Below are 12,283 nucleotides of genomic sequence, written 5' to 3' on the forward strand. Positions count from 1 at the left end.
CGGACCTTTCACGTAAATGGCATCCTTCACTGTGTGGTCTTCTGTGCCGGGCTCTTTGCACTCAGCCTAATGTTTCCAAAGTTCATCCACATTGTAGCGTGAGCTGGTGCTTCATTTTTCCTGGCTGAGCACTATTCCATTCTGTGGATAGACCACATTGTGCTTAACCGTTCATTCGTCGATGGATGTGTGAGTTGTTTCCCCCTTTTGGTGACTGAATTTGTTTGAGCAGCTATTTTCTATTTCTTTCTTTTTTTTTTTTTGAGGAAGATAAGCCCTGAGCTAACATCCGCTGCCAATCCTCCTCTTTTTTGCTGAGGAAAACTGGCCCTAAGCTAACATCTGTGCCCATCTTCCTCTACTTTATATGTGGGATGCCTGCCACAGCATGGCTTGCCAAGTGGTGCCATGTGCACACCCGGGATCTGAACCTGCGAACCCCAGGCCACCGAAGCAGAATGTGCGAACTTAACCACTGCGCCACTGGGCTGGCCCCTCTGTTTCTTTTGAGTATATACCTAGGAGTAGAATTGCTGGCTCATATGGTGATTCCGTGTTTAACTTTTTGAGGAACCACCAGCTCTTTCCCCCCTGGCTGCACCATTTTACCCTCCCACCAGCAGTGCACACGGGTCCAGTTCCTCACATCTCTGCCAGTATTTCTTGTTTTCTTTTTCTTTGTTCTGGCCATCCTAGTGGGTGTACAGTGGTATCTCCTTGTGGGTTTGGTTTGCGTTTCCCTTATGGCTCGTGACGTTGACCATCTTTTCATGTGTATAGCTATTTGAATATCTCCTTTGGGAGAAAGGTCTAGTCAAACCCTTTACTCATTTTTTAATTGCGTTGTTTGTCTCTTTGTTGTTGAGTTGCAAGTGTTCTTTATATATTCTGGACACTGGACTCTTACCAGTTTTATGATTTGCAAATATTTCCTCCCGTTCTGTTGGTTGTCTTTTCGCTTTCTTGATGATGCCCTTTGATGCACAAATGTTTTAAATTTTGGCCAAGCCCAATTTATCTGTTTCTTCGTTTGTTGCTCCTGCTTTTGGTCTCGGATCCGACCACCATATTTTAAATCGTAAGCCCCGTCCTCCTTTCCTACTTTTTCTCCCCGTAGCATCCACCGTCGTCTAACTGTGTAACTTCTAGAACTAACTGTGGAACCTCTAACTTCCTGCTCTATTACGTGGTTATCTCGCTTACTCACCGATCCTCTGTGAGGGCAGCCATTTTTGCCTCTTTTGCTCTCAGCTGTGTCCCCAGTGCCCAGAACAGAGCCTGGCACACAGTAGGTGCTGAATTAATTTCTATCTGATAAATGTTGGAGGTGAGAGGGAGGAATAATATCCACATTTTCCTTAAAAAGTCGCCTGCTGGGCATTTAGGGCCATGAAGCGACCCTGTAGGACGCTGTAATGGTGGGCGCACATCGCTGTACGTTTGCGCAAACCCGTAGCATGTACACCCCCGGGAGTGAGCCCTGAGAGAACCTGTGGACTCTGAGCGATGATGATGCATCCGTGTAGGTTCATCCGCTGTGGCAGGTGCACTGCTCCGGCAGGGGTGTTGAGAATGGGGGAGGCCGTGCATGTGTGGGGGACGGGGGGCACCTGGGAAATCTCTGTACCTTCTGCGCAATTTTGCTGTGAGCCTAACACTGCTCTAATTTCTTTTTTTTGTTGTTGGTGAGGAAGATTGGCCCTGAGCTAACGTCTGTTGTCAGTCCTCCTCTATTTTTCGTCTGCGGGCCTCTGCTGCAGCTTGGCTGATGATCGGCATAGGCCCCCACCCGGGATCTGAACCTGCAAACCCGGGCCGCTGAAGCAGAGCACACTGGACTTAACCACCATGGCACAGGGCTAGCCCCTAAGTGTTTTCTTAAATACAAAACAAAGGAAAATATTCTGTTTTAATGATTGGCAGCTCTTTCAATGAAAAGAGCCAGGAAAAAAAAGTCACCTGGCCCAGGTTTGGAGCCTGAAAGGGACTCACTGGGGACAAGACCACCGATGGGGGAGGGATCCGAAGTGGGGGGAGTGTTAGGGACAGTCGGAAGGCACCAGGCAGTTCCAGCCCAGGCGGGTGGGGGCAGGGGGTGTGTGCACACCTTAAACATCCCTTCTCCGTTCCCTCACACAAGCCGAAAGATTTTCCTTGACTCCGCGATACTCCCTTTGAATACATGATTTTAGCCACCATCATAGCCAACTGCATCGTCCTCGCCTTGGAGCAGCACCTGCCCGATGACGACAAGACCCCGATGTCTGAACGGCTGGTGAGTCACGACCCGGGCCTCTCCTTGCTGCTGGCGGGAGCGCAGGGCGGGTGGGCGCTTGGTGTGGGACACCGATGATCCAGGAGAGAGATGCCCTGACCGTCTACCCCCACCAGACCTGGTGTCACCTGGGAGCGGGGTGGGTGACAGGCGGTCACATCGTCCATGAAAATGTCAGATTCAGAACCAAATTCCTGTGAAAAATTTGACCGTTCACAAAAATACAGACGACAATACAATGAACGTCCCCCGACGCATGAACTCATCGTCCAGATTCAGCAATTGTCAAGATTTCGCCTCCTTCTCTTCCTCTGTCCTTTTTTTTTATCTCCTTGATTTGTCTTTCTCGGCTAAAGCATTTTAAGGCAGACCCCAGACAGCATGTCCATTTGCCGCCATATATCTAAAGTCTGCATTGCTCAGCATACGAGCGTTTGTCCCATTCCCACAGCGACAGTTAACAGTGGCTCCTTGGAACCATCTGAGAGCTGGTCAGTAATCATATTTCCGCGCTTGTCTCAGAAACGGCATTTTCCGGTTGGTTTGTTCAAACCGAGATTCGAACACGGTCTAGATTTTATGTCACTTAAGACTTTCCATCTCCAGCAGTGTTTCTCCTCCTGCCATTATCGCAGACACGAGTCCCACGGCCCTCAGGAATGTCCCACATTCTGATTGTGGCCCGGCTGCCGGCTGATGATGTCCTTCCCCTCGCTCTCGCCTCCCCCCGTTCCTTCTGCGTGGACGTCCTGTCCGCTCTGGGAAACGTTCAAAGTCCAGTCGGTCCGCAGAGTCCGCAGAGCTGTCACTGCGCACTGAGCTCCTTCTTAATCCCCATCGTCCCCTGGTTCCTCTCCTGGCCTTCCGACAGTGCAGAGGGGGCGACATCTCTGTCACCTTTTGAGCCAGCTGGAATAGCTCCAGTGTGGGGCAGGAGGTGTTGGAATCTGCTCATTCCTGGTCCGTTAAGCCTTGATGTTCTCAAGACTTTTCAATGTTAATAGTTATGTGTTCTAATGTGTCTTCTAAAAAAATATGACCGGCCTAGCAAAGCTATCATTGCAAGACTCTTTTTTTCTTATTTTTGCTTAAGATGACGCTGAGTAAAAGGAGTCAGTGGAAAGAATAGTAAGCAAATAGTAGGAACCGGTAACCAGCTGCTGTGGGAAAAGTCATGAAGGCAGAGCGAGGAGACTGTAGCTTGAGAAGCGTTTCCACAACAGATGGGAAAATATCCACGTGGGGGCTCCGTGGATGGGAGCTTGTAGCTTAGTTTCAAATACTACAGTCTCTCCGCTGGCAGCCGGAACGGGTGGGAGGTCTGGAGAGGGGCTGGGGGCCAGGGCGCTGAGCATTCGCCAGCCAGGGCAGAAGCATGGTTCCAATATTTTAGCAACCTGAACAGCTGTGCTGGTGCCTCCCAGCTGAGAACCATCACGAGTGTCAGATTTGGGGGTGAGGTCGGTGCAAAGACCTCGAGTGATGTGTGTGACAGGTAAACACGTTCAACCACTGGAAACTGGAAACTTGCGTTTTATTTGCTTTAAATTCATTGAAATTTAAATAGCCACATGGGGTCAGGTGGCTGCCATACTGGACAGCTCAGGTCTAAACAAACGATTCTCCTTGGCCACGTGGTGTGCGAGCTTGGCCAAAAGGGAAGGAGGCTGTCTTCTCCATCTGGCAAAGGCCTTTAGACAGGAAATTCCAGGCAGGATGCAGTGGGGGCGCTGGGTGGCTGGAGGATCAGCAGAGGTGAAAACAGACGTCCGGGTGGGCCGAGATGCTGACCTGGCCTTCTCTCCCCTCCAGGATGACACAGAACCATACTTCATTGGAATTTTCTGCTTCGAGGCTGGAATTAAGATCATCGCCCTTGGGTTCGCCTTCCACAAAGGCTCTTACTTGAGGAACGGCTGGAACGTGATGGACTTTGTGGTCGTGCTAACGGGGTAAGTGGCGTGTGCCATGTGTCCCAGAATCGTCTTTGAAAACACTGGCGTGGCCCAGGCTGGGCTCGGGGGGGGGGGGGCGCCGCACCCCGCGTTCGGCCGCAACAGGCGTCTGCCTTCTTCCCCCACTTGGTGTCTCGGCCGCGTGCTGCAGCAGATGCTTTCCGTTACCGTTAGAATAATAGCTGATTAGAGTTGACTGTTTCGCAAGTGCTTTCTATGCATTCTCTCGTTTAATCATCACAACAACCCGATTAGTTAGGAAATATTAATATTCCCCTGTGACCGCTGAGGAATCTGAAGCACAGAGATGAACTCGCTGACCCCACCCGGCTGGTGGAGCTGGCGTCTGAGCCTGAGATCATGCGATTCCAGAACTGGAGTTTTTAACTGTTGGGCGCGTGTGGTCCTTTGGCCTCACTTGGGGAGATGCTTTTATTTCAAGTCGGTAAGTGTTTGCTGAGGGCCCCTGGGTGCGACGGTTTGCGGTAGGACCGTGGAAGAAAGCGAGCTAGGTAAGGTGTGGGCACTGCCTGTGAGGAGCTTTCGGGTCTGTGCGTGGTGAACCATGGCGGAAGGGTGGATGTGTGTACACTTTCCATCACGGACCTGTGCGAGGGAACACTAGCTGCTATAACAAAAAATCCAAAACTAGGTAATGACGTAAACCCAACAGAAGCTTGTTTCCCACTCCTCGAACGTCCGGAACAGTTGTTCATCATTGACGGGCTTCTATCCTCCAAACAGTGATGGGGACCCAGACCCTCGCCACGTTGTGGCTCCTCGTTCTTGACCTGCAGCGTCCACGAGCTCTCTGCTCATCTGCATTAAACCACAGCAGAGAAGCGAGTGTGGAGGGTGACACTTGGGAGGCTGGCTGGGCCTGGCAGGGACCTGGCACGTGCCTCTTCCACTCTGTTCCTGCAGCTGGAATTCAGCCTCATGAGCACATGTCACTCAAGGGAAGCTGGGAAATGTCAGACTGTGCCTAGAAGGAAAGGGATGTGGGTTTGGTAAATAGCCAGCCAGTCTCTGTGGAAGAGCCCAGAGCCTTTTATTAGATCCCGGTGTGGACATTACCATTGTGCGCTGACTGCTGGCTCCTTTGCCCACTCACCCTCCTCCTCCTCCTCCTCCAGGCTAAGTCTGGCTCTTCTCTTCCAAGACTTCTTCTTTGGGAGGCCGTCCTCACAGTGCTCCTCTGTGAGGTCACAGTGCTCCTCTGTGAGGTCATAATTCTCCTCTATGAGGTCACAGTGCTCCTCCGTGAGGTCACAGCACTGCTCCATGAGGTCACAGTGCTCCTCTGGGTTTCGTGCTGCTCCAGGTATTGTCCTCCTGGCAGGTGTCACGGGTCCTAGCACCCCGCTGTGTGGGCTGGGCTCTCCCAATTCCAGTTTTGGACACATTTGTTGTTTCCGAGTGACACTGCTTCCCTCAGAAGGATCTGTGACGTGCTGGGCTGTTTCAGCAGAGGCATCGATTTGAGTGGTCTGCTGTGAAGACTCTGGGCCAGCTCTGGTGGCCTTGGTGTCCACTGGGGGCCTCTGGAGCTGTGTCCACAGTCCTGTGGCTCGGGGCCCCAGCACGTTCCAGGGGCATTTCATGGCAGTGGGCACTTTTCTCTTGGCTTGCTAGGAAACTCATCTGTGAAACAGTCCAGTGGCTGACCTTGTTGTTGTTAAAAATGTGTAATAAAAATATTCAGGCATTCACAAAGAGGTAGAGAATAATGTAAGAAATACCTGTACGTGCATTCATTCAATGGATATTTATTGTGCACCTACTGTGTGCCAGGCTCTGAGACACGGCAGTGAACAAACCAGACAAAAATCCCTGCCCTTGTGGAACTTACATTCTAATGGTGAAGAAAGACAAAGGGAGTGTGTGAGCGAATGAACGAAATATCTAGTTTGTCAGACGGTGGTGAGAGCTACAGAGAAAAACAAATCAGGGAAGGGCTGGGATGTCTTATTCCCGGGGAGGACTTCAGTGGGAAGGTGGTATTTGAATGAAAACTGGAAGAGGTGAGTACATGAGCCGTGAGGATGGCTGAAGGAGGAGTGCCAGGCAGGGGATGCAGCAAGTGCAAAGGCCCTGAGGCTGGGCTGTGTCTGGCATGTTTGATGAAAGATGGAGGCCAGGGTGGCTGGAACAGAGTGATCAGGGAGAGAGTGGAGGAGGCGAGGGCAGGGCGTTGACGGAGCAACCTGCCATCAAAGCGAAACTTTTCTATATACAATGTGAGTCCCTGTGCTCCCTTCTCTGGCCTCATTCCTTCTCTCCGCCAACCAGAAGTACTTTCCTGAGCTTTGTTTTTATCATTTGCATTTATGTGTTTACACTTTTATTACATAAATTTATGAGATATATGTATATGGTCCTGTTTGGCATGTTTTAAGTTTCTCTCTGAATGTTTTCTTCTACAGCCTGCCCTTTGCACTCGACACGAGATTAAATTGATTGACAAGCATAGTTCGCATGTATCCCTTTTCACAGCTGTATAGTATTCTGTGGTGTGAATATTCTACCATGTATTTATCCATTTGGGATGTTCCAGCTTTGGGCTATTTTGAACTGAGCTGTCCCCTCATTCCTGTGAGTGGGTCTCTCTGGGGCGTGTGCCAGGAGCGGGACCGCAGAGTCGTGCACCGTGTGTGTTCTCAGCTCTCTGGATGTTGCAGAGCGGCCGTGCCAGTTGCTCCCTGGGGCTGGCCTGGCCTTGCTGGCAGGGAGGGGCCCCAGTTTTCATAACATGGTTCTTGAAACAGCTCAGGAAGCTCGTATCCTGTTGAGCATGTCGCCGGTCTCAGTGAGCGGTCGCTAAGTTGACAGGTGGCCGTTTGACAGGCCAGTTGGCCACCTGGATCTTGTGTGCTCTCCGTGATTACAGCAAGGCCGTCATTCCTCTCTAGTCCCCTGACATCTGGTGAGACTCTAGAGAAATCCGCCCTCCGGGGCAGGCGGGTCCTCAGGATGGAAGCTCGCAGTGGGGACTGACGGGACCCGCGCACCCTCTGGAACCGCATGGAAAAATCGTGCGCGTATGTGTATTTTTCTGATCTGTTGTTTTCATGAGATTCCCAGGGGGTCCTGACCCTAAAGATAAGAGGAACCACTATCGTAGATTCTGTTTCTTTCTCACCTTCTTCTCCTTTCCTTCTTTATTTCTCCTGCATTCCTTTCTCTTACTTCCTCGCTCTTACCAGGGGTCAACCGTCCTTCTTTGTTGTCTGGTGTTCTGTCTCCTTCAAATCAGCCACATCGCTCACTTTTATTACTTCAAATTAAAAGGGGCTTTTTAGTTTCCTGTTGGTTTATCGGGTAGAGGGAACAAAAGCCTTGCAGACGTCGTCGTCTGCTCGCTGGCCGTGGTGAGGAGATGCAGGGGACCCGTCACTCCGGGCTCCGGGGGATGGCACGAGTGCGTTAATCTGACACTGACACAGAGATGACCTCAACCAGCGCCTCCTGCCTCATGCGCTGTCTTGTCACGTTTCCAGGCAAACTGCAGCATTAAAACACCATTTGTTTTTTACGGATTACCAGGGTTTTTGCCTTCTTCTTGTGGAAGTTTGGCAGAAAAGATCTTACCCGTGGATTTTTGTCTGTTGTGTGCGGCTCGAGGCCTCAAAGAAATTTCTAACTTTGTCATTTTATCAAACTCCTTTAAAGCGTGCTCCCATGGTGTTTGAAGGCCACATCATTTAACTGAAAATGGGGAAACGGGAGATTTCAGAAGCTTGGCTGTATTTCTGAGATGATGGAGCTTTCGTTGTAATGCGCAAACATACAAACATCTAAGGGGTCAAACAATGCGGTTGTGTGTGTTAAGCAAAGAGACTGCGAACTTTTTGTATTCACAGGCTTAGCGCCAGACCTGGCAAATAGTATGTGTTCAGTAAAATAAATGGCCGCTAAGCTAGAGAGTGGTGACATTTCTGGCAATAGAGCATTTGAGGAAAATTGCTAAGCTGTTTAGGGAGGTGGGGGCCATCGCATTGAAAGAGCTGGTCAGCCAGTCCAGGCGTCTGTGATGGACACTCTGATGTCAGATAAGGCCTGGGACAGACGAGCTCTGGGTTCCTGCCAACTGTGACGTTTTGTGACTCCGTAAAAATGCAGGTTCCTTTTTGGAGGGTCCTGTGACCCGCCCCCAGGCTTTGGGAAGTTTTGCTGAGGATCAGAAGTGAACAAAGGCCCCAAGTGCTCGGGCAGCAGGAAGGGCGTTGGTTTCGTAGCATCATTGAATTTTAAGGTTCAGTGGACTCCTGACAGGTCCAACCCCTTATCTCACTCATGAGGGAGTTAAGACGCAGAGGGGCTAAGTAGTTTGCCCAAAGTCAGACTGAGATGGTGGCGAGTCAGGAACCTTCCAGAATCAGAAGGTATGCTCGTGTCAAGGAGCCTGGAAGCCCAGTTTGGAGCTGCGAGTAATCGATGCCGCCCCTCAGGTCCTGCCTTCAGCCTTCACCTTCTCCTCCGTCCTCCCGTCCCTCCTGCCCCCAGCCCGTGGCCCCTTTCCGGAGAAATACAAAGGCAGCCTCTGAGAGTAACCCCAGTTCCCCCTTTTTTTCTTATGTAGTTGAAGAAACTGAGGCCCCGAGGGGTCAGTAGGACTTGACCAGAGTCACATCCCTTTTTGACAAATTGAACAAACACATGTCATCACTCCTCAGCTTTTCCTCCTTCCTTCCCCTCCCATGCAGCCGTTTGGAGTTGCCTGCAAATAAAAACAGCATTCCAAACACAACAACAACAAAATTCGCCTAACATTCTAACTCTCGAGACCAACGAACAGCTCCGTAAATATCAGCTGTGTTTTATTTTAACGCATCTCTGCATTAATTTCTCCCCCAGTGCATCAGTCACCGTCGGTACCCAGCGGGTACCACGCTGTGACACAAGTGCTCCTGGTCATCAGAGAGCTTTATCACTGAGAGGGCATCGATCTTCTTGTTGTCCAGGGCGTCTGGTAGCCGTGATGTTTGCTGAACTGTGTTCCAGCAGGAACCGCCTTACTTCCCAGCAGTGGGAGCCGGTTTCTCCATCTTGCAACGATGATAGTGGTGTTGGCTGCCATGACTGTTCTTCTCATCATTTATTAATCGCTCATGATGTGCCAGCGCTATATTAACAATTTTATGCGCATTATCACATTTCAGTTTCACAAGCCTTTTTTAGAGATGGATCTGAGGCTCAGGGATGTTCAGCTACTTGCATGGGTCTCCTAGGACACGACCCCAACCCCTGGATGACAGTAGGCCCATGTTAAGTTCAGACAAAGTGCTATATTCAGCCCGGTATCCTTACAAGCATAATACCCGTTATTAACAATGGTGGCGACGTTGACAAACTGGAACTCACAAGGCACTTACAATATGACACACTACACAGGTACCTGTGCTCAGTTAGTCCTTACAACCCTCTGAGTTATTATTATTATCATCCCATTTTACAGATGAAGAAAGAGAGGCCCGAAGAGGTTAAATAACTTGCCCCAAGTCACCCGCCTCCTAAATGGTAGATCCTGGATTTGAACTCAGGCAGATCTGGATCCAGCATCCATTTTCCTGAGTCCCAAACTTTTTCCCTGAAGTCAAGTTTTCCAGAGAAGTCGGGGAGAACCCTTACTTCTGTGCTCCATCTTGGGCTCCACTGTGGTGGGAGAAAATAGGCTAAAGCGATGGCCAGAAATGGGAGGTTGGCACAGCCCGGTGGTTAAGACCTCGGCTTCAGGGTCAGTAGGAGCTCTGCCGATGACAAGCTCAAGAACGTGAGTTACTCTCACTGAACCTCGATTTTCTCACCTGGAAGAGGGGAGTGATAATGGTGTTTCCCTCCCAGGGCTGTGGTGGGGATTAGAGAAGGCAACATACGGGGCAGATACCTTGAACTGAGCCTGTGGGCCTTCCTGAGTGCTTCATAAATGGGAGGTGGTGAACTGAAGGGAAAAAAAATTCAAACAGATTCCTGCGGGGGGTCTGGTAGATTATGCAAATGCCCGACCCGTATCTGGCAGCGCCCCTCCGAATTACCTGGAGCCACAGTGGTCAGTTCCCCTGCAAATGGACCTGTTTGCGCCTCCAGCCCTCTCATCTTCCCGCATCTCCATTTGAGGGTCCTCTCCAGCATCGCAGGAGTTTGTTCAGCCCACATGGCAAGCGCTTAACACCCCCAGGAGCAGCCTTTAGCCAGTGAGCCAGGGGGTCGGGCTGCAGATACCCTGGCTTCCCCACGGGTCCGTGAGAAGTGTGGTCGACAGCCTCTCAAAGGACCCTCAGCCACATTGAACCCCACTTGCTCAGGATGCCGTTCATTCGTGCACCCTTTACCTTTTCCTCTCTTTCTGGTTGATCCCTTGTGCTTCCGTGGGTCGCCTCCGAAAAGTCCCTGCCTTGAATCTGCTTTCAGAGAGGATCCCAAACTAAGGCAGGAGCGACAGCTGGAAGCCCAGCGGGTCGCGGGCTCAGCACCCTGGACAGCGCCCCGCCTGCTCCCTCCGCCGGCCTGGCTGGCGGGCGGGCGGGCGGGCAGGGACAGAGTGGGGCCAGATGGCTGGGGACACTGCTCCGCGTCGAGCTTCTTGGCCATCTTCCCTGTGCGGCTGGAGAAGCCCTTGCCATGCATCTCTCCGCAGGTTTGGGGGCTGGTCGAGGTCTTGTCCTCTTGAATCGCTGTGACAAAGGCCAGCCTGCCCCCGAGAGGCATCTGGCCACCGCCTCTGTCTTTGCAGGCTCGACTCCTCCCTTCTCGCCAGGGCAGGGGGGGCGGCCACTGCGGGGAGAGGCAATGCCGGGGGAACGGGAAGCAAGTGGGTGCCCGGGGCCGAGGCCGTGGCCGCCAAGCGGGAGGTGCCGGGCTCTGCTTTGTGCAGGGAGAAGCTACGGGGCCCCGTGACGCTGTGTTGTGACAGGGATTGCAGACGCCGGACAATCTCCGCTCTCTCCAAGGAGCGCCTGGGCCTGACCCACTGGCGGACGGCCCTTGCCTTCAGGGGGTTGTGTGGTAGAATGGGAAAGCTGAGGTTTGGGGGAGTCTGGAAAGGGAGCCCCTCATTTCTTGACTTCTCTGGCTGTCCTCAGCCCTTTGGTGACAGCATCTAATCTCCAGGGTGTAAACATCCCTTTGATGCTGATGTTGCCCAGACTTATGTCTCTGGCCTGGAGCTCCCCTGACACCCCTTCTTGGGGAGGAGTTCGCAGGCATCTCGCGCTCATGAATCCAGCACCGAACTCCTGAGCACCTCGCAATGCTCCCCTCCTGCCTTCCTGCTGTCGGAGGGCAGCTTCCCCTCCAGGGGTGCTGGCCAAGCACCGTGGTGCCTCCTCCTCTCTCACCCCTGAGCCAAGCCTTCTGCACGTTCTGCCTTTAACGCACACGGGGTCTCAGCCCTTCTCCCACCACCACTGCCACCGCCCTGGGCTGAGCCGCCATCTCTCGGCTGGGCTGTTGAAGCCACCTCCGCCCGGGGCCCTCGCTTCTGCCGTCCTCCCCACAGCTGTTGTCGACACAGCAGCCAGGAGGGTCCTTCTGAGACAGAAATTAGATCAAGTCACTTTTCTGCTCACATCCGTCCTGTGGTTCCCATCTTGTCAGCCGAGAAGCCAGAGTCCTCATCACGGCCCACAGGGACCTGCAGGGTCTGCTCCCCGTCTCCGCCCTCGCTCACACGGCTCTGGCCACGCCAGGCTCCTCGCCGTCCCTTGAACGCTTCAGGCAAGTTCCAACCGCAGGGCCTTGGGATGGCAGGTCCCTCTGCTTGGCGCGCTCGTCCTCCAGACCTCTGCTCAGCCCGTTCCCCCGTCTCCAAGGTTTTGCTCCAATGTCCCGTGGGCCCTCATCTAAAGTTTCAGTTCACTCCTGGCGCCTCCTGTCCTCTTTCTTCTATTTAGGTTTTTTTTCATGCATTTGCCGCTTTCTGATAAACTGGATATTTTCCGTATTTATTTCTTGCCTGTCCCCTCCACCGGCTCAGCTCCATGCGGGCAGGGGTTTGGTTTCTTCTGCTCGTGGCTGTGTCTGCCTCTGCCTGGAATGGAGCCCAGCACAGGGT

The 12,283-nt window shown here is 52.3% G+C and overlaps 1 protein-coding gene across 5 annotated transcripts in view; it reads left to right on the plus strand.

Annotated features, from left to right (window-relative positions):
* The window catches only part of CACNA1A (calcium voltage-gated channel subunit alpha1 A), a 203,173-nt gene that overhangs the window by 32,607 nt on the left and 158,283 nt on the right, over positions 1–12,283 (plus strand). For all 5 annotated transcript variants that reach the window (XR_011541440.1, XM_070625311.1, XM_070625313.1 and 2 more), the window contains exons 2-3: positions 2,169–2,275; positions 4,088–4,227. Coding sequence is in view for 4 of the 5 variants with exons in the window: in XM_070625311.1 (XP_070481412.1) it covers positions 2,169–2,275; positions 4,088–4,227 (247 nt within the window). In the remaining variant the exon portion in view is untranslated. The remainder of the gene's footprint in view (positions 1–2,168; positions 2,276–4,087; positions 4,228–12,283) is intronic.

The sequence above is a fragment of the Equus przewalskii genome, chromosome 6 (assembly GCF_037783145.1).
Source record: "Equus przewalskii isolate Varuska chromosome 6, EquPr2, whole genome shotgun sequence".
Taxonomy (NCBI): domain Eukaryota; kingdom Metazoa; phylum Chordata; class Mammalia; order Perissodactyla; family Equidae; genus Equus; species Equus przewalskii.